This window comes from Pseudophryne corroboree, chromosome 2, assembly GCF_028390025.1.
Source record: "Pseudophryne corroboree isolate aPseCor3 chromosome 2, aPseCor3.hap2, whole genome shotgun sequence".
NCBI lineage: Eukaryota > Metazoa > Chordata > Amphibia > Anura > Myobatrachidae > Pseudophryne > Pseudophryne corroboree.
The window spans coordinates 110,986,979-111,013,527 of record NC_086445.1 but is presented as its reverse complement, the minus strand read 5'-3'; the positions used below and the strand labels follow the sequence as shown (position 1 = coordinate 111,013,527).

At 46.7% G+C, this 26,549-nt stretch overlaps 1 protein-coding gene across 1 annotated transcript in view; it reads right to left on the bottom strand.

The window, feature by feature from the left end:
* The window catches only part of LOC135001744 (protein NPAT), a 167,449-nt gene that overhangs the window by 1,650 nt on the left and 139,250 nt on the right, over positions 1-26,549 (bottom strand). Inside the window, exons 14-17 of the mRNA XM_063951610.1 lie at positions 16,580-16,695; positions 9,051-9,144; positions 2,513-2,576; positions 1,330-2,422 (exon numbers count right to left, since the gene is read on the bottom strand). Of these exons, the coding sequence (XP_063807680.1) occupies positions 1,330-2,422; positions 2,513-2,576; positions 9,051-9,144; positions 16,580-16,695 (1,367 nt within the window). The remainder of the gene's footprint in view (positions 1-1,329; positions 2,423-2,512; positions 2,577-9,050; positions 9,145-16,579; positions 16,696-26,549) is intronic.

The following is a 26,549-nucleotide window of genomic DNA, read 5'->3' as shown; positions in this document are numbered from 1 at the left end:
TTATTTAAAAATAAATAAAATAAAATGTATATTCGTAAAAACAATAATAAAAAAAAGATTTTTTTTTTTTTTTAAACATTGGTCATCACTATCGGAACATTGTGGCTTTAATTTTAAAAGTAGGAACAGCCACCAGGTACACAGAGAGGATTGGGGAGGGGGTTTAATTTACACTTACCCAGTGGCTGCTGTTGTCTGAAGCCGCTGGGTGGGTGATCCTGCCGTGCTGACCAATTAACAATGATCGGCAGCACGGCAAACACTCATGGAGGGTGTGGAAAGGGAGAGGGACCTTCTGGTCCCTCTGAGAGTGGCAGCAGAGGGAAGTTTATCTTCCATGCAGCTGCAAACACTGTTTACCTGAATGGTCGCATCCTGTGCGACCAGGTCAGATAAGGCACTTGCTGGTATGGTCGCATCTGATGTGACCATGCCAGGCAAGTGGTTAAGGGATACACACACACGGACAACATACTGTAGATAAGCATACTTTCTGGTATACAGCCACCTATTATGTTACTGTTAATGGTACTAGTTACATACCATAAAGAAACAACTGACTATGGGCCTGATTGTTTTTGTAAGTAAACCCGATACTTTATTTATAAATCTGATCGCCTCTGCAGAACAGGTCTTGCATTGTCGCACGCAGTGTCCCGAAATCACAGCCTGATGATTGGCTGCGATCATTTGGAGACAGGGCAGTATTCTACAAAATGGGGGAGTGTTGCCTCAGTTTTGTAGGCATGCAGCAGCAGCAGCCAGGCCCTGCATCTCCCAACGCAGACTTGATGGCCCCGGCAGCGTGAACAGCCCCGTCCACCCTGGCAACACTCCGGTTACCCAGATGGCCGATGTTCACGCAAGTGATGTGTTGCTGCGTTCTCACAGCTGGTGCAAATAGACGCCTCCTGCTGCATTAGCCTATGCTGGCATTGCTGCTGCGTGTAAAGACGCAGCAGTGATGCGAACGACATGCAAATACAAATCGGGCCCAATATGTTATTATTATACTGTCGCTGTCTGGAGTTACTAGTACTTGTTCATTGACTTATTTAACTAGTGCTCTATTGCCTCACTTTTATATGGAACTACTGTAGATCTGCAGTCTATCTATGTAGATATCTATGAACACACAGCAGGAACACACTTCATTGAGATCAAAGTTGATGCTCTAATGTCACAAGATCTATAGCTTAGCTCTCCCACAAGGAGACTGTGCTGATGTGATCATTGGAACTTTCCCTTGTTCCGCAGAAAACCTTCCATGGTGCCTGCAAACAGCATTATATACTTATTACCATTTTTAATTATAATAGATATCATTACCTTCATTTTCTTTTTCTGCAATGAAGAGGGGCTTAAGGTTTCTTTGCTGTGTGAAGGCCTCTGGAAATCATCTGCTTCTTCAAGCTTCCTTTTCCTTGATGCGCTCTTGGAAGATTTTGATTGCTGGATATTGTCCTTTAGCGGAGTGGTACCGCCAGATTTTGCAAGAGAGGCGCGTGACAGTATCATTAGCGTGTGGGCAGCCATATTGACACTGCTCTCGCTACCAGCCTCACTGGCGGGACTGCAAGTGGGCAGCTCTGGAGTTGCGGGAGGCTTCATGAGTTTGGGGGTTCCTCCATCGTCGTAACGTTTGCATGTTGGGGTCCTTTTGTGGTCCACATGATTATCCAGCGGCTTGTCATCCATTCCAGAGCCCGGTGTACGTGGTATTGGCAAATCTTCCACAGGTAATGTCTTTGAATTTGGACTTTGAAACGGAGTTCCCTGCAACAGCTGGCTGGCTTGCTTAACAAGAGGACTAGCTGGGCATGTTCTTTCTGTGGATGTCTTTTGTGGCATCCTCCTAAGGATGTTTGGCAGAATAGATTGTTTTTTATTGGTTTCCGGTTGTGTTTTTACACTATTCTCACCACGGCCAACCTCACTTTCTTGGCCATTCACATTTGTATCCACTTCTGCCTGTGCCTGCTTTTCCTGGTCAGCCTGTAGTACATTCTCCTTGTTCCCCAGAGCCCCAGCACTTAGAGCTACAGGCCTCTTCTCTCCAGTTGGATCTTTAGCAGGAGCTGTTTCCGGCCCTGTTACTTTCAAAATTGGGGCTTTGGGATTTTTTCCTTTCGTGGGGGCACTGCTTTCTGTTTTTCTATTTTCTTTTACAACGTTTGATCTCGTAGCTCCAGAAGAGAATGGCACATTTGGAGCAGTCTCACCCTTTCCAGACTTTTGACTTTTTGAATTCGATAAGGACGTAGCATTTAACGTAGCGGTAGTTGACGAAGCCCCATCAAAACAGAGCACCCTTCTGTGTGCTTCCATTGGCTTGGCAGCAACACTTGTGCTGTCTGCCAACAACCTGTCATCAGGTTTATTCTGCGTCTCAGAAACAGATTTCTTTTCCTCGTTTCCTACTCTGTAACAAAAAGGAAAAGATCAGTTTTCATAAATGCAGGTGTCAGTCACATTTTGGAAATGGAGTCAAGTTTACTGACAAAGAACTAACCTCTGCACAACCGAACTGGACGGATGGCTTGAAGAATCAGCTGCTGGTTTGGATAATGGCTTTCCTATAATGGGAGAAGTCAGAATGGATTTACTCATGAGCAGATGGACAGCTAAGCCTTCTAAACCACTACAATTGTTACAAGTAGAATACATGTATATGGCACATATCATACTGGGATGCAGTTACATTGCCGGCAGTCGGGATCTCTGCAGTCAGGATATAGACGCTGGAAACATGACCACTGACAATGCCACCAGCCAGGAATCCTGTCTAACAGGGTCTATTCACACTCGTGGGTGTCCACGACAGCCACAGAGTGGGAATAGAACCTGTGGCGAGCGCAGCGATCCCGCAAGGGGAGTCGTTGCAATCGCCCCCCTGCTGGCGGCAGGGATCCCGGCGTTGGTATACTGACAAACGGGATCCCGCCCGCCGGCATACCATATCCAACGCATCATACTCTGCAAAGGCCGTATAAAAAGGTGATGTGTAGCTACTGACTAAGTAAGAGTATATCGATAAAACAGTGGTTCCAAAACTCAGTTCTAGGCACCCTAAAAGTCCAGGTTTTAAAGAAAGCAGGATTTTGGTACTTACCGGTAAATCCATTTCTCAGATTCCTCAGGGGACACTGGAAAGTCTTTACGGTGGGGTATAGATGGTGGCTAAGTGGACTCGGTACTTTAAATCCTTAAGAATTGTGACTGGCTCCTCCCCACTATGCCCCCCCTACAGACCAGTTTGAAAACGGAGCCCAAGAGGAGACGGTTTGAAACACTCGACAGAGGTGGAGGTGAAACAGAAAAAACAGTAATACAAATAGAATAAACAACAGTAACCAGTGAACCTAACACGTAACTAACCATACATAAAAGGTAAAACTCCTTAACCTGGAAGAAGGAAAAACAAAGAGAAGCCCAGTGCTGGGATGGCATCCTGTGTCCCCAGAGGAATCGGAGAAATGGATTTACTGGTAAATACCAAAATCCCGTTTTATCCTTCATCCACTAGGGGACACTGGAAGGTCTTTACAGTGGGGATGTCCCAGAGCTCCCATCACGGACGGGAAGGCGCTGAGAGTCCTGTAGTACCGCTCGGCCAAACTGAGAAGCCGAAGTTGCAAAGGTATCAAACTTGTAGAATTTTATAAATGTATGTTTTCAAGACCAAGTTGGCACTCTACACAACTGTGTCAAAGAAACTCCCCTAAAAGCCACCCAAGAAGAACCCACCGAGCGCGTGGTTTGGGCTAACACCGAACTCAGTGGAGAAAGAGAGGCTGCGAGATAAGCGTGTCTAATATTACATTTAATCAGATGAGCCAAAGTCTGTTTTGAGGCTGGACAACCCGGCTTGGCAGCATCATAGAGAACAAAAACAGAATCAGTCTTACGTAAGTCAGCTGTCCTCTCCACATAAATACGCAGGGCCCGGACAACATACAGGGATTTCGAAGAAAGAAAATCACCTGAAAGCAACGGGACCACATGCAGAAACAACCTTAGGCAAGAAAGACCTCTAAGTGCGGCGTTCTGCTCTGTCCTCATGAAATATTAGATATGGCGAACGACATGAAAGAGCTCCTAATTCGGAAACCTTCCGAGCCGAAGCAAGGGCCAGTAGTAAAACTACTTTCCATGTAAGAAATGTAAGCTCTACCGATTCCAGAGGTTCAAATAAAGATGATTGTGGGAAGGATAGAACCGTATCCAGATCCCAAGGAACTGTAGGAGGGATGAACTGTGGTTTAAGGCGGATAAATCCCTGAAGGAAAGTTTGTACTTCAGGTAGTAACTGTAAAAAATCAAAAGGGCGGAGACTTGAGCCTTTAGAGATCCAACGCTTAAACCAGCCGAGAAACCAGCCTGGAGGAAAAGCAGAAGTTTGGCCAACCGAAAGGAAGTAGCAGAGAACTGATGCTGCTCACACCATGAGATGTACACTCTCCATATGCGGTAATAGTGCTTTGAGGTGATCTCGTTTCTAGCACTGATCATGGTAGGAAAAACTAGTGAAGGAATACCTTTGTGTATTAGGATCTCCCTTTCAACAGCCACGCCGTCAAACGTAGCCTGCTCTAAGTTTAGATAAACGAAATGTCCCTGTACCAGCAAATCCTGCCGTAGAGGTAGAGGCCACGGGTCGTCTATGAGTAACTGATGTAGGTCGCTGTACCACGTTCTGTGAGGCCAGTCTGGAGCCACGAGTAGAACCCTGACTGTCTCTTGCCTGACCATTGGGAAAGAAGATCTAGCTGGAACGGTCTGGAGAGGAATCTGCCGTATTGGACTGCCTCGAAGGCAGCTACCATCTTTCCCAGAAGTTGAATGCAAAGATGAATCGAAACTTTGCGATGATGGAAGACCAGACGAACCAACTCCTGAATTCGCTGTGTCAGTTGTAACGGAGACTTCTGGATGTTTATGAACCATCCCTGAGAAATAAGAAAATCTTGTGTAATTCTGATATCGTTCACCATATTTTTTTCTGATTGAGCCTTTAGGAGCAGATCGTACAAATAGGGAACAATATTCACCACTTGAGAGCGCAATTGCGCCATCATTACTGCCATTACCTTTATAAAAACTTGAGGCGCTGAAGAAAGACCGAAAGGTAAGGCTTGGAATTGAAAATGTAAATCTTTGACCGCAAACCTGAGAAAACTCTGGTGCGGAGGCCAAATTGGTACATAAAGGTAAGCATCCTTGATGTCGCTTGACACCATAAAGTCCCCCCGCCTCTAGACCTGCTATAACAGAGCGCAGGGATTCCATCTTGAATTTGAAAACTCTCAAAAAGGGATTGAGACTTTTCAAATTCAGAATGGGTCTCACCGAGCTGTCCGGCTTCGGCACCATGAATAAACTGTAATAAAATCCCTGTTTTTGCTGGTGGAGAGGGACTGGAACAATGACTCCTATCTCCAGAAGTCTTTGTATTGCCTTTGAAACTGGTAAACCCGTTGTAAAAAATCTTGCAGGAGGTTTGAACTGAAAATCGAGCTTGTAACCCTGGAAAATAATGTCTCTTACCCAGGGTCTGTGCAGGTTTCTGACCAAATTTGTCTGAAATTCAGCAAACAAGCTGCCACGCTGGGAGGGCCCCAGAGGGAGGGTAGCCCGTCATGTGACGGGCTTAGTTGCATGCTTAGGGTCCTGTTGCAAGGTTGTTGTGGTTGCAGCACGACCACGGCCTCTGTTACATCTGAAAGAGATGGATCCGCCTCTGCCACGTCCTCTAAATTTGGAAGGAACTCAAAAGGACCGCAAAGAGGGTCCTGTATAAGTCTTCCTAGGAGTTGGAGTTGCCGAGGGAAGATATGTCAACTTACCCCCCCCCGTTGCCTTGGAGATTAGAGTATCCAGTTCTTGACCAAACAGGAACTCGCAATTATATGGTATTGCCTCTACTGCCTTTTTGGATTCCGCATCTGCCTGCCATTGCCTAAGCTAGAGCGCTCTGCGTGCAGAAATCGACAATGCAGATATTCTGGATCCAATGGTTCCTGCATTCTTGGATGCCTCCCCTAAATATATGGCAGATTCTCGGATATGTTGAGCCAGAGTAATCTATTGCTCAGTAGATAGACCAGATTGTAGACCTGCTACCAATAGTTCTGCCCAGACCTCTATCGCTTTATTAACCCAAAGACCTACCAGGGTTGGGTGAAAAAGTACCCCTGCCGCAGAATATATGGACTTTAAAGTATTTTCCAATCTGCCTGTTCCTTTAAGGAGGTAGCCCTAGCTACCGGTAGGTTAGTCTTTTTAGATAATGTAGATAAAGAGGGATCTCCCAGTGGAGAGTTCTCCCACTTAATTCTATTCTCCTCTGGAAAAGGGTAAGCAAGCAAAAGCCGGCGTGTAACTTGAAATTTCTTATCAAGATGCTTCCACACTAGAGCAAAATGATGATCTATTTCATTAGTAAAACAGGAAGGCTGCGGTGGAGCCGTATCCGAATCCGTAATTTGTAAAACCTGACACACAGCTAGTATAAGTGCATCTTAACCCTCAGATTCAATCTCCATGTCATCCTGAACCAACTCAGTTTCTGAGCCTGGTTCCACGTACCCCTCCTCTAAGGGGGGCAAATCGTCAGTGTCTGACTCATCAGACTGCAATACTGCTGGTAAATGTCTCTTTTTTTGAGACCGTCTGGGTAGCACAAGCAGTGGGAGATTTAGATGCCCCCACGGTTCTCCTTAGCCCCTCAACTGACCTAGCCAAACTTTGAGCCCAATCTGGTTCGGGCAGTGGAGCATGGGACCTGGAAGCTTCTCTATCCTTTACGAGAAGCAGCAAGTTCCGCTGACAGATCTGACATGACCCCGGCCAGTTGAGATAACCAAGGAGTGGGGTCTTGTACAATAGTAGGATTTTTCACTGGGGTTGCGGATTCACAGTTATCACAGTACAAAGAACCCTCATTTTTGTTGTGTGAATTTAGCTGATCACTTCCTGCAGGCATAAAGCTTCTGTGAAGATTTAGAAGTATTGCCCCTGCTTGTCATACTATAAATGTCAGAGACGTACACACACAGGTAGAAAGAAAATCGAATCTTAGAGAAGGGGGCGCACATGGAAAAGAACCAGTCACAGCTGTCCAATAACTCTAGATACAGTCAAATACTGTAACTTAAATAGGCGTTTTCTCTTATCAGTGCCTTTCTCTATGCCCCCAATAAGCACTCTACCACATGAGGAGAGCTCCCTTGCTGCTGAAGCCGCCTGTAATGGCGGTGAGTGGCGTAATGGTGCCGAGTAGTAATGGCACTGAGGAATACGTGCTGTTACAACCAGGAAGGAGAAGCCGCCCGGAGCGTAGCTCCACCCCCCGCGCCTAATTCAAACCTGCTCTGTGTAGAAACACCAAGTAGCGGCGGGTGCTGAAGTACCGCCGCGTCTATAGGATGGCTCTGTACTCAGCCTGGGAGGAAGGTGCCCTGCAGGAAGCTGCATGATCCTGAGACTCTGCTCGTCAGAGCTCTGGGTTATACTCACCCCCTGCCTTGCTGGCTGGCTGGGCACATGTGTGGGGACCTGATGGACACTGCATGCAGCGCCATTAGAATTACCCCTGGGACTGATGTCCCTGTAGCCGGGAGCTCAGGCTGCAGTCTAAAGAAAAACAGTGCCACAGTCCCACTGGTAGCTCCCACGGTGCAGACAGAGACAGGGGCAGTAGGCTGCCTGTCTGTCCTCAGCTTTTTCGAGAATTTCTTTGAAGAAGCCCAGAGAGAGGACCGTCTCCCTTGGGCACATTTTTCAAACTGGTCTGTAGGGGAGGCATAGAGGGGAGGAACCAGTCACAACTCTAAAGAATTTAAAGTGCCGGTTTCACTTAGTCACCATCTATACCCCACCGTAAAGACATTCCAGTGTCCCATAGTGGATGAAGGAGAAAGCAATGCTTAAGGACAGGTTACTTAATTAGTTCCTCAGTCAGTTGATTATACCGTCTCTGCACAAGCATGGATATCCTTAAAACCTGGACTGTTAAGGTGCCTTGAGTACAGAGGTTGGGAACCCTGCCATTTCTTCACCGTAACTCACACAGACTGGCTCATGGTAAATTATCAAACTGCAGGTGTCACAGAGGGAAAGTTGTCCAGACATCCCAATTAGTTACAAAACAGTTAAACAATACAGCTAAACATGCACAGAAAGACTGGACATTAAAGGCCCGTACACACTGGTCGATGTATCGGCCGTTCTCTTGAACGGCCGATACATCGCGGGACCGTCGGCCAGTGTGTACGGGCGATACGTCTGTGAACTCCGTCGTTCACAGACGTATCGCGTCGGCCGCGCAGCACAGCCGACAGCCAATATATCTAACGATATATTGGCCCGTCGCTGTGTGTGTACGGGGCGGTCGTCCGACCGCCCGTACACATGCTGCGGCGGCCAGCGGTGATTGACAGGTGAACTGGGCGGGCGCAAGCGCCCGCCCGCCCAGTTCATGACGCCAGTCCCCCGACGGATCGGGCTGTGTGTATGCACAGCACACTGCCCGATCCGTACATAGATATATCTGCAGATCAATTGATCTGCAGATATATCTAATAGTGTGTACCCACCTTAACACTGCATACAGCAGTCTGCTAGGATGACTATACAATATAAAGACAGATGAATGAATAAATTATACCAAGAAACATGAAGACGAGTGAGCTTCCATTTAATGAAACAATAAAAAAAATAAAAAAAAAGTCTAGTTACCAAATAGACTTAAAGTTCAATCCATCAAATATAGGAGCCATCCGCTAACAAAAATGTAGTGGACAAGCAGCAAAAGGTTGTTACGTACAATGGCTTACTGGCTCCTGGATCAGTCCAGCTCCTGTTATTACTGATGGTACTGATAAGGCCAAAATAAATGACAGTGTTTCATACTGTTCCATAACTCCCCTAAAGTGCAAGCAACATACAAATGACAACATGGAAGATGCAACATCTAAACTTGACATCACAGCAAGCGGTGTGCCGACCCTTGCAGAACTAGCTTTTCTACAAGCCATTAATGTACATACCTGTGATTATAGGTTTTGGTGGAGCAGGTTTCGGTGGCTTTGGGGGAAGAGGCAATTTAGGAATTACTGGTTTGGACACTGGAACGTGCAAAATCTGTAGACCAGGAAGGAAATGTTATAGGATTCTTTGTTTATAGTAGTTAGAAAAAAACAACACTCTAAAATCAAAGGTTTAAAATCCACCAATAACTTGCACATATCGCAGACGGTCATTGTAAGCACTATTGGTATAATTAGGTCCCTGGTTGAAGGGTTGGGCCCTGCAGATGTATTTTCTGATACGCTGGGTCTAGTAAGCTGTATAAAACTATTATTTTGTTCATTAATATACTTGTGTTTGGCATTATAAGCTATGAATCTATGGAATGGCTAGGTTTTCTAGTCATCACAATAATACACACACATACAGTACCCACATTTATCCATAGTCCTACCCACTGATGAACCTAGCACTTGCATATCTGGAGCCGATGTATTCCTTGCATAATTGCTAGCTATTAACTTCTAGGATTGGCTCCTGCCTTACAGAGCCATAGTCCAAGTCTAAACCAGAATAGTCAATGACGCCACAGTATAATGTGTACTTTAAAGTCCAGTACACACGTGTGATTTTATCCAGAGATGTGTGCTGAGCGAGGGAAGGACAGGGGGGCGTTTGAAATGAGCAATGTGCCGGCATGAAGGCCAATCTAGCACCAGCGATAGCAACGCACAGGGCCGCGCATCACTATCGCAATGGGGCACACACACGGAGAGATCCGTGCTTAGCTTCTAAGCAATCTAGTCAGATTGCTTAGATTTTAAGCACAGATCTCCCCGTGTGTACAAGTAGCAGTAGCTTTATCTGAAGATAAGGGAAGGGAGACATACTGTACAAAATGAACCCGTTTGTATGTTGCTGTATAGCAGTGAGAGCTCTAAATCTCTACTGCACTGGGTATTGTGTAATGTTACCTTGTGTTGCAACCCAAAAAAAATAAAATACTTGATGATAATTAAATTTACTCTACTAATAATTACCTCCCAGTGTGCTCCAAGTTTAGGAGTTGTACATACATTTGTTTTTCTAAAAGCCCTGCCCTAAAAGTGCATACACACACACTGGGCATTTTTGCCCAGCATGAATGCACAGCGATATTGTGAACATCGCTGGCAGGAAAATAAGAATTTACTCACCGGTAATTCTATTTCTCGTAGTCCGTAGTGGATGCTGGGACTCGTAAGGATCATGGGAATAGCGGCTCCGCAGGAGACTGGGCACAACTAAAAGAAAGCTTTAGACTACTGGTGTGCACTGGCTCCTCCCACTAAGACCCTCCTCCAGACTTCAGTTAGGATACTGTGCCCGGAAGAGCTGACACAATAAGTTAGGATTTTGAATCCCGGGTAAGACTCATACCAGCCACACCAATCACACCGTATAACTCGTGATACAATACCCAGTTAACAGTATGATAACAACTGAGCCTCTCAACAGATGGCTCAACAATAACCCTTTAGTTAAACAATAACTATATACAAGTATTGCAGACAATCCGCACTTGGGATGGGCGCCCAGCATCCACTACGGACTACGAGAAATAGAATTAACGGTGAGTAAATTCTTATTTTCTCTGACGTCCTAAGTGGATGCTGGGACTCCGTAAGGACCATGGGGATTATACCAAAGCTCCCAAACGGGCGGGAGAGCGCGGATGACTCTGCAGCACCGAATGGGCAAACTCTAGGTCCTCCTCAGCCAGGGTGTCAAACTTGTAGAATTTAGCAAATGTGTTTGACCCCGACCAAGTAGCTGCTCGGCAAAGTTGTAGAGCTGAGACCCCTCGGGCAGCCGCCCAAGAAGAGCCCACCTTCCTCGTGGAATGGGCTTTCACTGATTTAGGATGCGGCAGTCCAGCCGCAGAATGTGCAAGCTACATCGTACTACAGATCCAGCGAGCAATAGTCTGCTTTGAAGCAGGTGCACCCAACTTGTTGGGAGCATACAGGATAAATAGCGAGTCAGTCTTTCTGACTCCAGCTGTCCTGGAAACATAAATTTTTAGGGCCCTGACTACATCCAACGACTTGGAAGCCTCCAAGTCTTTAGTAGCCACAGGCACCACGATAGGTTGGTTCAGATGAAAGGCTGACACCACCTTAGGGAGAAATTGGGGACGAGTCCTCAATTCTGCCCTATCCATATGGAAAATCAGATAAGGGGTTTTACATGACAGATACACGCCTGGCCGAAGCCAAGGCCAACAACATGACCACTTTCCACGTGAGATATTTCAATTCCACGGTTTTAAGTGGCTCAAACCAATGTGACTTTAGGAAATCCAACACCACGTTGAGATCCCAAGGTGCCACTGGAGGCACAAAAGGGGGCTGAATATGCAGCACTCCCTTAACAAAAGTTTGAACTTCAGGTAGTGAAGCCAGTTCTCTCTGGAAGAAAATCGATAGAGCCGAAATCTGGACCTTAATGGAACCCAATTTTAGGCCCATAGTCACCCCTGACTGTAGAAAGTGCAGGAAACGGCCCAGCTGAAATTCTTCCGTTGGGGCCTTCCTGGCCTCACACCACGCAACATATTTTCGCCATATGCGGTGATAATGGTTTGCAGTTACTTCTTTCCTAGCTTTAATCAGCGTAGGAATGACTTCCTCCGGAATGCCCTTTTCCTTCAGGATCCGGTGTTCAACCGCCATGCCGTCAAACGCAGCCGCGGTAAGTCTTGGAACAGACAGGGCCCCTGCTGCAGCAGGTCCTGTCTGAGCGGCAGAGGCCATGGTTCCTCTGAGATAATTTCTTGAAGTTCCGGGTACCAAGCTCTTCTTGGCCAATCCGGAACAATGAGTATAGTTCTTACTCCTCTTCTCCTTATAATCCTCAGTACCTTTGGTATGAGAGGAAAAGGAGGGAACACATAAACCGACCGGTACACCCACGGTGTCACTAGAGCGTCCACAGCTATCGCCTGCGGGTATTGACCTGGCGCAATACTTTTCTAGCTTTTTGTTTAGGCGGGACGCCATCATGTCCACCTGTGGCCTTTCCCAACGGTTTACAATCAGTTGGAAGACTTCTGGATGAAGTCCCCACTCTCCCGGGTGGAGGTCGTGCCTGCTGAGGAAGTCTGCTTCCCAGTTGTCCACTCCCGGAATGAACACTGCTGACAGTGCTAACACGTGATTTTCCGCCCATCGGAGAATCCTTGTGGCTTCTGCCATCGCCGTCCTGCTTCTCGTGCCGCCCTGTCGGTTTACATGGGCGACCGCCGTGATGTTGTCTGACTGGATCAGTACCGGCTGGTTTGAAGCAGGGGTTTTGCCTGACTTAGGGCATTGTAAATGGCCCTCAGTTCCAGAATATTTATGTGCAGGGAAGTCATCTGACTTGACCATAGTCCTTGGAAGTTTCTTCCCTGTGTGACTGCCCCCCCAGCCTCGAAGGCTGGCATCCGTGGTCACCAGGACCCAGTCCTGTATGCCGAATCTGCGGCCCTCTTGAAGATGAGCACTCTGCAGCCACCACAGCAGAGACACCCTGGTCCTTGGAGACAGGGTTATCAGCCGATGCATCTGAAGATGCGATCCGGACCACTTGTCCAACAGGTCCCACTGAAAGGTTCTTGCATGGAACCTGCCGAATGGAATTGCTTCGTAGGAAGCTACCATCTTTCCCAGGATCCGCGTGCAGTGATGCACCGACACCTGTTTTGGTTTTAGGAGGCCTCTGACTAGAGATGACAGCTCCTTGGCCTTCTCCTCCGGGAGAAACACTTTTTTCTGTTCTGTGTCCAGAACCATCCCCAGGAACAGTAGACGTGTCGTAGGGATCAGCTGTGACTTTGGAATATTTAGAATCCAGCCGTGCTGTTGTAGCACCTCCCGAGATAGTGCTACCCCGACCAACAACTGCTCCCTGGACCTCGCCTTTATCAGGAGATCGTCCAAGTACGGGATAATTAAAACTCCCTTCTTTCGAAGGAGTATCATCATTTCGGCCATTACCTTGGTAAAGACCCTCGGAGCCGTGGATAGACCGAACGGCAACGTCTGGAATTGGTAATGACAATCCTGTACCACAAATCTGAGGTACTCCTGGTGAGGATGGTAAATGGGGACATGCAGGTAAGCATCCTTGATGTCCAGTGATACCATGTAATCCCCCTCGTCCAGGCTTGCAATAACCGCCCTGAGCGATTCCATCTTGAACTTGAATTTTTTTATATACGTGTTCAAGGATTTCAAATTTAAAATGGGTCTCACCGAACCGTCCGGTTTCGGTACCACAAACATTGTGGAATAGTAACCCCGTCCTTGTTGAAGTAGGGGCACCTTTACTATCACCTGTTGTGAATACAGCTTGTGAATTGCCTGTAACACTGCCTCCCTGTCTGAGGGAGTTGTTGGTAAGGCAGATTTGAGGAAACGGCGGGGGGGAGACGCCTCGAATTCCAGCTTGTACCCCTGAGATACTACTTGAAAGATCCAGGGATCCACCCGTGAGCGAGCCCACTGATTGCTGAAATTTTTGAGACGGCCCCCCACCGTACCTGGCTCCGCCTGTGGAGCCCCAGCGTCATGCTGTGGACTTAGAGGAAGCGGGGGAGGACTTTTGCTCCTGGGAACTGGCTGTATGCTGCAGCTTTTTCCCTCTACCTCTGCCTCTGGGCAGAAAGTATGCGCCCCTAACCCGCTTGCCCTTATTGGGCCGAAAGGACTGTACCTGATAATACGGTGCTTTCTTTGGCTGTGAGGGAACATGGGGTAAAAATGTAGACTTCCCAGCCGTTGCTGTGGAAACGAGGTCCGAGAGACCATCCCCGAACAACTCCTCACCCTTATAAGGCAAAACTTCCATGTGCCTTTTAGAATCTGCATCTCCTGTCCACTGCCGAGTCCATAACCCTCTCCTGGCAGAAATGGACATTGCACTTATTTTAGATGCCAGCCGGCAAATATCCCTCTGTGCATCCCTCATGTAGAAGAGTGCGTCTTTAATATGCTCTACGGTTAGCAATATAGTGTCCCTGTCTAGGGTATCAATATTTTCCAACAGGGAATCTGACCACGCAGCTGCAGCACTGCACATCCATGCTGAAGCAATAGCAGGTCTCAGTATAACACCTGTGTGTGTATATATAGACTTCAGGATAGCCTCCTGCTTTCTATCAGCAGATTCCTTCAGGGCGGCCGTATCCGGAGACGGTAGTGCCACCTTCTTTGACAAGCGTGTGAGCGCTTAATCCACCCTAGGGGATGTTTCCCAACGTGACCTATCCTCTGGCGGGAAAGGGTACGCCATTAGTAACCTTTTAGAAATTACCAGTTTCTTATCAGGGGAAGCCCACGCTTCTTCACACACTTCATTTAATTCCTCAGATGGAGGAAAAACCACTGGTAGTTTTCTCTCTCCAAACATAATACCCTTTTTTGTGGTACCCGGGGTAACATCAGAAATGTGTAACACATTTTTCATTGCCTCAATCATGTAACGTGTGGCCCTATTGGAAGTTACATTAGTCTCATCGTCGTCGACACTGGAGTCAGTATCCGTGTCGACATCTGTGTCTGCGTCTGAGGTAGCGGGCGTTTTAGAGCCCCTGATGGCTTTTGAGACGCCTGGGCAGGCACAGGCTGAGAAGCCGGCTGTCCCACATTTGGTATGTCGTCAAACCTTTTATGCAAGGAGTCGACACTGTCGCGTAATTCCTTCCACAGCACCATCCACTCAGGTGTCGACCCCGCAGGGGGTGACATCACATTTATCGGCATCTGTTCCGCCTCCACATAAGCCTCCTCATCAAACATGTCGACACAGCCGTACCGACACACCGCATACACACAGGGAATGCTCTGACAGAGGACAGGACCCCACAAAGCCCTTTGGGGAGACAGAGAGAGAGTATGCCAGCACACACCAGAGCGCTATATAACACAGGGATCCCACTATAAATGAGTGTTTTTCCCTTATAGCTGCTTATATTATATATACTGCGCCTAAATTTAGTGCCCCCCCCTCTCTTTTTTACCCTTATGTAGCTTGACACTGCAGGGGAGAGCCAGGGAGCGTCCTTCCAGCGGAGCTGTGAGGGAAAAATGGCGCCAGTGTGCTGAGGGAGATGGCCCCGCCCCTTTTCCGGCGGACTTCTCCCGCTTTTTCTGGAATTCTGGCAGGGGTATTTTTACACCTATATAGCCTTCCTGACTATATATGGTGTAGATTTGCCAGCCAAGGTGTCTTATATTGCCCTCAGGGCGCCCCCCCCCAGCGCCCTGCACCCATCAGTGACCGGAGTGTGAGGTGTGCATGAGGAGCAATGGCGCACAGCTGCAGTGCTGTGCGCTACCTTGTTGAAGACAGAAGTCTTCTGCCGCCGATTTTCAGGAACACTTCTTGCTTCTGGCTCTGTAAGGGGGCCGGCGGCGCGGCTCCGGGACCGAACAGCGAGGTCGGATCCTGTGGTCGATCCCTCTGGAGCTAATCGTGTCCAGTAGCCTAAGAAGCCCAAGCTACCACCAGTTAGGTAGGTTCGCTTCTTCTCCCCTTAGTCCCTCGCTGCAGTGAGTCTGTTGCCAGCAGATCTCACTGTAAAATAAAAAACCTAAAATATACTTTCTTTCTAGGAGCTCAGGAGAGCCCCTAGTGTGTATCCAGCTCAGCCGGGCACAAGATTCTAACTCAAGTCTGGAGGAGGGTCATAGTGGGAGGAGCCAGTGCACACCAGTAGTCTAAAGCTTTCTTTTAGTTGTGCCCAGTCTCCTGCGGAGCCGCTATTCCCATGGTCCTTACGGAGTCCCAGCATCCACTTAGGACGTCAGAGAAAATAGCTCAGTGCATACACACAGAGCGATTTTCACTGTGCCCAGCGACGTTTATGGGGGTAAACGACTTTCCACAGTAGGAGACAGTGGAAAGTGCTTCACTGAGAAGGTAAAACAGGCAGACGGACGGCAGCGCGCATCAGCGCTCATCATCCGGCCATACACACTATGCGATTTTGAGCTCAAAATCTACTAGTGTGTATGGGTCTTTAGTGTCTGAGTCTATTGCCCTGCAGATGGTAAAAAGAAAAAATTATGGTGGCGATTTGTTAAACTATCTAAAAGGTGCATACACATGGTGAGATTTTGGCTATCTTCGATTTTGACTAATATTGGCTATGTGCGATTTTTATTAAGTGCCAATTTAGACTATACTTTGTACTAGATAGTCAAAACTGACTTGCCTGCACGGTCTACCTAGCCTTGCGATACCGACCCTGCGGGAGTGCGCATCAGGATCAAATTGGTATAGCAAGGTGGCAAACACCTTGCGATTTTGATTATATAGTACAAATCGAAAGACTATATCTCATTGTGTGTACACACCTTAAAAGGCACCAATCAGACTCTAGCTATCATTTATCTAGTGTACATTCTATAAAATGATAGCTACTATCTGTCTTCACACAGTTGATAAATCTCATATTATTTCAAAACCTGTTACAGTCTTATGTGAAAGAGTTGTGCCAAGGACACCTGTTGTATCATCTTACCTGATGGGACGGTGCTGTGAAAGTGCTGCCACTTTGGCCAACTAGTGAAACAGGGAACATACCCATAACTCCCTGCAACACAGGCTGGACTGGAGAAGCAAGAATAATAGTAGAGCCTGAAAGAGAAAATGCATATCTATAGCACATACTGACTCAGATGCTTCTTCTTAACAAAAAATAATTACTACAGTATATACAAACACAAAAGGGATAACTTAGAAAACACAAAAGGGATAACTTAGATAACACATCGCATGGAGTGTGATTTCCTCCTCCCCTGTTAGGCTACAATTTTCAAAAGCCACTTGATGACCTTTATCCATTCCTGCCTGAAGGAATGCTAAGCCCCTAGAAACTCTAAAAGACCCTGGAGTCCAGCTTCCTGGCACCGCACCATTGAATATGGGTTCACTACGGCTGGCCGGCGGTCGGGCTCCCGGCGACCAGCATCCCGGCGCCGGGAGCCCGACCGCCGGCTTACCGACAGCTTGGCGAGCGCAAATGAGCCCCTTGCGGGCTCGCTGCGCTCGCCACGCTACGGGCACGGTGGCGCGCTACACTATTTTATTCTCCCTCTATGGGGGTCGTGGACCCCCACGAGGGAAAATAATTGTCGGTATGCCGGCTGTCGGGCTCCCGGCGCCGGTATACTGAGCGCCGGGAGCCCGACCGCCGGCAAACAGAAGACCACCCTTGAATATATGCTTGCCACATCCAGTAATAAATGCAAGTAGAGCATTGCTTTAAGCATTGTTTGAATTATCGGTGGTGAAAATCCTCTAGCTTTCAGGATGGATGTCTCAAGAGCCATGTCGTCAAAGACAGCCGATCCAGATGCTTGTAATAACAAGGACACTGAGACAGCAGATCTGGACGTTGATGCAGTAGCAGCGGAGTGACCACTGACAGATCTGCAGAGGCTGTGTACCAATGTCTTCTGGGCCATGCTGGAGCTATTAGAATCACGGCACCCTTTACTTGTTTGACCTTCCGAATCTCATCTCATCTCACCGACAGAGCATCCACGAATATCGCTTTTGAATCCTTAGTTCTTGACCCGTATGCTGGCACTTTGAAATTCTGCCGAGAAGCCATGAGATCTATCTCTGGCATCCCCCACTTGTCTACCAGACTCTGGAAGACCTCAGGGTGTAAAGCCCATTCATTTACATAAATGGCGTGTGGACTGAGTAAATCCACTTCACAGTTTAGGACTCCTGGAACAAATACTGCAGACAAGGCCAGATCATGAAGTTCTGCCCACCTTAATGTGCGGCTTACCTCCTTCATCGCCTTTTGGCTGCGCGTTCCTTTCTGATGCTTGAGGTACGCTTCTGCCGTCGCACTGTCCGAGCGAATTTGAACTGGTTTCCCCTGAAGAATGTCCTTTGCCCAAGCGCCATATATATGACCTGTAGTTCCAATATATTTATTGGCAGGCAACTTTCATTCCTTGGTCCACTGCACCTGGAAGCAACTTTTTTCTGATACTGATCCCCAGCCCTGAAGACTGGCATCCATCATCAGAACCTCCCAATATGAGACCCAAAAGGGTCTCCCTTTGTTCAGATGGGCCATCTGTAGCCATCAGGCTAATGACCTCCGAACTTCCAGAGTAAGGACCATAGTCTGAGTTTTTATTGTCTGATGTAACCCATTCCATTTGGAAAGGATCAGACGTTGAAGAGGCCTTGATTGGAATTGAGCATACTCCACCACGTCAACACGATTGAACCCATCACACGCATAGCTGCGTGAATGGATACCCTTTGACTGTGTAGTAGCTCCCGAATCCTCAACTGTATTGTAGATATATTGTTCAGAGGTAAAAACACTCTAAAGTCCTGAATCCAATACAGCCCCCAAGTGCGTTATACGTTGTGACGGAACAGGGACAACTTTGCCCAATTTATGAGCCAACCGTGCTTCTGTAAACAAGCTATTGTCTGTTGCAGATGACACTGAAGCAATTCCTGAGAATGCGCCAGGATTAACAGGTCGTCGAGGTACGGAAAAATTATTATCCCGTCGACGGATATAAGCCACCATTACCACCATAATTTTGGTGAACACTCTTGGAGCTGTGGCCAGTCCAAATGGTAGGGCCTGAAACTGAAAATGTTACTGGAGGATAGCACACCTGAGATAGCACTGATGGGACTGTGCTATAGGAACATGCAAGTAAGCATTCTAGATATCCAGGTATACAATAAAATCCTCTGGCTCTATAGACAAAATAATGGAACATAAAGTCTCCATATGAAAGCGAGGCACCCAAATATACTTGTTCAGCACCTTGAGATTGAGTATGGGCCAGAACGACACATTCGGCTTCTGTACTAGAAACAGGTTGGAATAGAAACCCTGTCCTTGTTGCGCAGGAGGGACTGGAATTATCACTCCTGATTGAAGCAACTTCTGAACTGCCTCTTGTACGGCCCTGGCCTTCATTTCTACTGAAGACGGGTTGGAACCAAAGAATCTTTGAGGAGGGTGTTTCTTAAAGGCAAACGCATAACTGCGATAGCGCTTCTTGCACCCAGGCTTCTGTGGTGGACTGCTGCCAGATCTGTGCAAAATGAAGTCATCCTCCCACCCTGGGATACCCCAGGTGGAGGCCCGCATCATCAGGCTGATGGCTTATCTTCTGGTTTGGAAGCAGGCTCTCTGTTAGCCCAATACTTTTAGTTTTTCCAGACTTATCAGATTGGGACTGTTTGCCATAACCCTTTCCTTTTGCTTTTCCCTGTGTCCGAAAGGACCAAAGAGTTGGAGACCTAGGTTTGGACTTACTGTAGGTTGAAGGGAACGTCACTTTCTTGGAGTCTGCCTCTGACTCCAAAATACTGTTTAATTCTTTACCAAAAAGAATATCTCCAGTAAAAGGCAAAGACTCTAAAACCTTCTTGGATTCTGAGTCAGCCTTCCATGTACGTAGCCAAACTGCTCTGCGAGCTGCTACTGCTGAGGATGACGCTTGAAAGGCAATAGTACCCATATCCAAGGCTGCTTCTTCCAAAAAAATAGCCACCTGTTTAATATGTGCAATATGGGACTTTTGCTCTCTAGATGCCAATGAGAGATCATCCTCCAATGCATCAGCCCAAGCCGCCACTGCTTTTGCCATCCAGGCTGAAGCCATGGCTGGTCTTACAACTGCCCCAGACAAGCTGAAAATGTTTTTTTTTTTTTTTAAACGACTGAAACTTTCTATCCGTAACATAATTTAATGATGTTGAAGGCAGAGGCAATGGACCAATCGAATGACGTGCCTATCTACTTTGGGAGCCACCTCCCTTTTTAAACAGTCCCTAGCTGGAAGATGATAATGGGAATTCCATTTCTTTGGAATTCTAAACTTCTTACTGGGTGTGACCCAAGCCTCTAGCATAATCTCCGGCAGCTGTTCCTACTGTTTTGGGACGTTTAAACACAGGTGCCTTGGATTTTAACAAAGGATCTGCTGCCTCCTCTAAGGATAGAATGGCTTTCAAATCACTAATTAGCTCAGGTATATCCACTGAGCTGGGATCTTCTTCCTCATATCTGTATACAGAACCAGAATGTAAGGAATCCCCATCCTCCAAGTGTCCCCATCTGAAACATGTGTAGATTGTGAAGATGTTGTTTCATGTCTGTGTGATTTACTCTAAACAGGCCTTTCAGCCGGTTTTTGTTAAAAGGCTGCAGATTCCTGGACTGGATGTGATAAAACCTAGGGGGAATGTTGCATGTAAGGGTTAACAGCGTAACCTATCCCTGGTATAGGAGCTGGCACTATATGCTCAGCCATATTGGATAATGTCTGTGAAAAAAAAGCCCATGGGAGTTCAACTTGAACCTGTGCCTGCCTTGGATTATTCAGGAGGCTTTGGTGAAAGCTAAAACAATTTGCACATAATCCATTTTGAACCAGATCCTGAGAGGTTAACCCAGCTTTGCAGGACAAACATGAAATAAGTGTTGGTGCTGCTGTGGAGAGTGTATCCTCCTCACCCTTGCCTCTCTTAGACACGGTAAACAAATCACATCTCTATGGTGTTAACTACACAATTTTGTGACTGAAATCCCTTTTTAGCTTGCTAAAGTGATATACAATCCGATCCCTCCCTACCTTGCACCAGCATTGAGGATCGGTATATGCACATAAACTGACAGGAATAGTAAAGTCAGCAATCACACTAGCAATCAGTCACAAGTTATACGTTAATATAATAAGCAATATGAGCACATATTCAACTACAAATATATTTCAAGTATGTAGGAGAAACCTATTACTGCATTACCTTATATAGGACCTTTAGCGGATTCAGTCGCACAGCGAAAGAAACGTCAGCAATAGTTTACAGACTCATATGCATCAGGCACTTATCCAACTACTCGTACCCAATGGTAGGTAGAGACTTAGTGCTGTATCACCTGCCTAAGGAAAGTGGGATAGAGAGAGACTTCACCCTGCTTCCAGGATCGATCAATACGTTAGTGAACGGATGAGTGGATCCAGATGCAAATAGTGTACACAAACGCCTAGTGAGCACAACAGTGAACACAGACGCTGAACACAGACGCATGAGTCACGCAGCCGCCCATGCTGCGACTGGGTCCTTTAGATATACATGGTCTCAGACGGAAGTGGAAAATCAGCTCATAGCGGGAAACTCGGCGGAAAATAGGATTTTGGTACTTCGATAAATCCTTTTCTTTGAATCCACAGGGGGCACTGGAGTACTCTTGGGATATGGACAGGGCGTTAGCAGGGATAGGCACATTTAAATATTTAAATTAGTAACCCTCCACCCCATCCATACTCCCAAGATACCTCAGTGTTTTTACTGGGCGGAACAGGAGCGAGAGAGAGGAGGACCAATGGAGAATTACATATAACATTATAACATAATGGACAACAATGGAGTTGACACATAACGTAACAGACAACTAAACAGTTGACACGACAATAGATATCACCTTAACATTTGAACAAGTCGGTGAGAATGTGTTACCATAAGATCCATGGAACTTACCACAAGACCGGTAAAAACTGCTTTGGGCGGGCGTCCAGTGACCCCTGTGTTTTCAAAGAAAAGGATTTATCTGGTAAGTACCAAAATCCAATTTTCTTTTTCATCCACTACGAGTCACTGGAATAATCTTGGGACGTACCAAAGTTTCCCCCTTCGACGGGAGAGCCGTTTGGCACCTGTAACACTAGACGGCCAAAGCTAAATGCTGATGCCGCAAACGTATCAAACTTGTAAAAGCGCACAAACGTGTGTACTGATGACCATGTAGCTGCACGGCAAAGTTTAGTCGTAGAAGCTCCACGACCTGCTGCCCATGAAGTTCCTACAGAACGTGTGGAACGAGCTGAAACTTATGTAGGCGGTTGTAACCTAGCATGAAGGTAAGCCTGACATATGGTCAGCTTAATCCATCTGGATAAGGTCTGCTTGGAAGCTGGCCAACCCATCTTGACTGCATCATAGAGAACAAACAATGTATCCATTTTACCTACTGTTGATGTTCGGGGCCACATAAACGCGGAGCGCGCGTAGCACATCCAAAGTAGCTGGAGTTACTGAAGCTTCTGAAAAAACAGGAACTACGATTGGTTGATTGATGTGAAAAGAAGATACCACCTTTGGTAGGAAAGCAGGATTCGTCCGAAGTTCTGCTCTATCATCATGAAACACCAGATAGGGTGGCTTGCATGACAAGCCACCCAATTCTGAAACACGCCTTGCTGAAACTAAGGCTAGAAGAAAAACGGTTTTCCCAAGTTAAAAACTTGGGAAGGGTTCAAAAATAGAAGACTGTAAAAAATCTAAAACCAGATTCAAGTCCCATGGCGCTGTAGGTGGTATAAATGGAGGTTGTACTTGGAGGACACCTTGCAGGAAAGTGTGAACTGTTGGTAAAAGGGCCAAACGCCTTTGACAGTAAACTGACAAGGCAGAGACCTGCACCTTTAGTGTAGATAAGCGTAGTCCTCCATCTAACCCAGTCTGTAAAAATAGCAAAAGACGGGATAACTTGAAAGATGATGCAGGAAACTTCCGAACTTCACACCACCCTATATAGGCACGCCAAATCCTGTGATAATGAGCTGTCGTAACATGGTTGGTATAACCGAATCTGGAAAGCCCTCTCATCTTAAGAGGGCGGTATCAACAGCCACCCCGTCAAACGCAGCCGTGCTACATCGGGGTAAAGGAACGGACTCCGTTGCAGCAGGTCCGGACGTAGCGGGAGAAGCCAAGGATCGTCTACGAGTAGACCGTGGAGATCCGAGAACCACGCTCTCCGAGGCCAATGAGGCGCCACTTGTATGACTGTCTTGGACTCTCTTTTGAACCGCTTTAGCAACTGAGGACGCAGCGGAAATGGTGGAAACAGATACACAAGGCTTTATGGCCACACGATTGTGAGAGTATCCACTGCCAGTGCCTTTGGATCTCTTGTTCTGGACACATATTGGGGTGTTTGATGATTTTGGCTAGAGGCCATTAGATCCACCTGTGGGTAACCCCACCGCTGGATGAACATCTGGAACACTTCTGGATTTAATGCTCATTCTCCTGGATGAAAATCCTGACGGCTGAGATAATCCACCTCCCAGTTGTCCACTCCTGGAATAAACACTGCCGACAATATCACTTGGTGATGCTCGGCCCAATTCAGTATTCAAGCAACTTCCCGGATTGCCATGCGACTTAGAGTTCCTCCTTGTTTGTTGATGTATGCGACTTCGCGTTGTCTGACTGAACCTGGACAGTCTGAGACTGGAGCATGTGCACTGCCTGTCGCAGTGCGTTGTAAATTGCCCTGAGATCCAGGACACTTATTGACAGTAATCTTTCTCGCTCTGACCAGAGACCATGAAACTGTTAATTTTGGACCACTGCTCCCCAACCTCTGAGACTTGCGTCCGTCGTCAGAACTATCCAATTCCAGACTCCAAACCTTTTTCCTGGGTGAGATTGTGTACTTGGAGCCACCAGAGAAGTGATACTCTGGCCCTTGGAGACAACAGCACCATCTGATGAATTTGTAGATGCGAGCCTGACCACTGTGTGAGAACATCCAGTTGAAAAGGACGTGAGTGAAATCTTCCGAACTGCAGTGCTTCGAAAGACGCCACCATCTTTCCATACGCCTGATGCTGTGGCCAAATTGGAATGTGTAAGTACGCATCCTTGAGATCCAGCAAAATCATGAATTCCTGTGGCTCTAAACCTGCAATCACTGACCGCAGTTATTCCATCTTGAATCTGTAGTAAGTGACATACTCATTGAGCCCCTTTAGGCTCAATATTGGTCTGACAGAGCCATCCGGCTTTGGTACTACAAAAAGACTGGAATATAACCTTGACCCTGTTCGTGACCTGGAACCGGAATCAAAACTGCTGAATCTACGAGAAACAAATCAAACTCTATTTTCTAACCTTTGAACACAAAATTGCGGATCCGCCCATCTGTGGATATCTGAAACCACGCCAAGTGAAACGCCTGAAGGCGTGCTCCCACAACTGAAGATCCGAGATGGGCTGGAAGCCAGTCATGTCACTGGCTTGTCGGCGGTCTTAGCATCCTGACGACAGTCGTTTGTTGAAAACCACATCCTCTACCACGTCTACTGTGTATGGTTGTTCCTCTAGCACGGCCTCGAAAGGACTGAGGTCTAAAGGATTTGAACGCTGGTCCAGCGTATTTACGTTTAGGAACCTGTGTAGGCAATGGTAGGAAAACAGACTTTCCCCCAGTGGCCTGAGAAATCCATTTGTCCAATTCAGGACCAAACAACATTTCCCCAGCGTAAGGCAATGCTTCTATTCCTCGTTTGGACTCTGCCTCCACCTGCCAAGAAAGCAGCCAAAGTGCACGTCGTGCCGCAACAAGTGAAGCTGAAAGGCGAGAACTAACGTGGCTGACGTCCATATTAGCCGTACCTAGATACTCAGCAGATTCACAGATGTGATCAGCCAGAAGTATAAGGTGATCTTCTTGTAGGCCCAACTTGAGCTGTGTTGCCCATGCAACTACAGCCTTGTTAACCCAAACTCCAACCAAAGCAGGTCTAAGCAACACCCCTACTGCTGCATACATTGACTTTAGCATAGCTTCTAGCTTACGCTCTGACGGGTCTTTAAGGGTCGTAGCAGCTGGTACTGGAATGGTTAACTTCTTAGAAAGTTTTGACACTGGGAAAATCCACCGGCTGTGGATTCCTCATTTATAAGTCACAACTGTGGGAACGGGTAGCTAGACAGAAACCGCCGAGGCATAGAAAACAGTTTATCCGGATTCTTCCATGCTTCAGTTAACTGCTTATTAAAAGAATCTGAATAAGGAAAACACACCGGTGTTCTGTCTTTTAGCAAATAACACTTCCTCCTTTGAAAGAGGTTCTTCAACTTCCGTAAAATTTAGAACTTGACGTACTGCCCTGATGAGATTATCAATGGCCGGGCTATCAGTAACCTCACTATCTGACTCCTGGCCCAATTCACCTTTCTCTTGTGCCTCTTGAGATATCAGGTCTGACATTGAATCGTCAGAATGCAACATAGCTGAAACTGGTAAGTTATAAGACAAATGATAACTATTTTTCGGAATTGAGCTAGACTTGGACTTTTGTAACCCTTGCAAAGTCCTAGACATCTCCTGAGCCACTTCTGGTATCTCAGGAGGTATTAACCTAGCCTCATATCTAGAAGCTTCACGCTCCTTTCGTGCAGCGGCCAATTCTGATTGTAAACCAGTCATCACTTCCGCCAGCATCACCCATGGAGGATCAGGGTAAGGGTTTGTATTTGTAGTCGTATTTGCAAGACATACTCTGCATGTAGTAGTTCCATCAGGTAACACACTCTCACAGACCTTGCAGCTAAGCTGCTTTTTTGATTTAGAATTTTCCTTACTCATTATGTACACAGACAGACAAGTATACAAAGACAGACAAGTCCCATGACTCAGTAAAAAAAATAACTAAAGTGTGTATAACCCAGACGTGCAGTGCACGTGGGACACACTACAATAGTGAAACCTGTACTGTACAAAATTCCTACTAACACCGCTGCTCCTCCAGTGGGCGAGTGTTGTAGGACAGCAGTAAACTTCCTGAAAGAAGAAGCAGGAAGTAGAGTTAAAATGGCATCCTGCGTTGTGCTAATATTCCTATGTATAACACAGCAATCATGTCAGGTTATATATATGCCTCACGCTCCTACATTTATAACCCCTTTTTATAGTAATACAGGCTTAATAGCCTGATAGTAGGGACTTTACACGCAGACATTAGTAATACTGCTGCTGCGGGTATTATGCACCCCCACCACGATCCCCCCCTTCATACTGTCAACCGCCGAAACAGCACTGTACACGTGGGTAAGCGTTGTTGCGACCTAGCGGAGAGTTGTTGTAGCGACTCTTTCTAAGGTGCGTGTAAGACACTTTTTTTTTTTTAGAAAACTCACTCAAAAAACGCAAGTCTATAAAAATAAAATAAATAAAAAGCTTATTGCTGCCAAAATCAGCAGCGCAAAGATCGTGGTCCGGCTCCTTCCGCACCAACAAAAAAACTGAATTGCCTGAGCCAGGAAGGTATATAGGGGACTGGCCCGTTGCATTCTGGGAGGCCGAAAGCTTTTGATCGTTGGTGCCAATCCGCTGGCGCTGCCTCATATCCCAATGTATATCCTGTGGATACTACTGTGGTCCCTGCAAAAGAAATCAAGCTTTTTTTTTTTTTTTTGCTAGTGTCAACGGAACGCATAAAACCTGTTGGATTATTACAGTAACCCAAAAAAGAAAGCATACTATTCTGAAAACCAGACAACCTACTGCACCAATTCTGTAAACGCCGAGTTCATTAAGACTGGGATTGGGAAGATTTGGCCATTATAACTTAACACTTTCTGTAGTATAGGGTATTGATCTGGGTTTGTCAGGAAGATGTAACCGAGATGACATA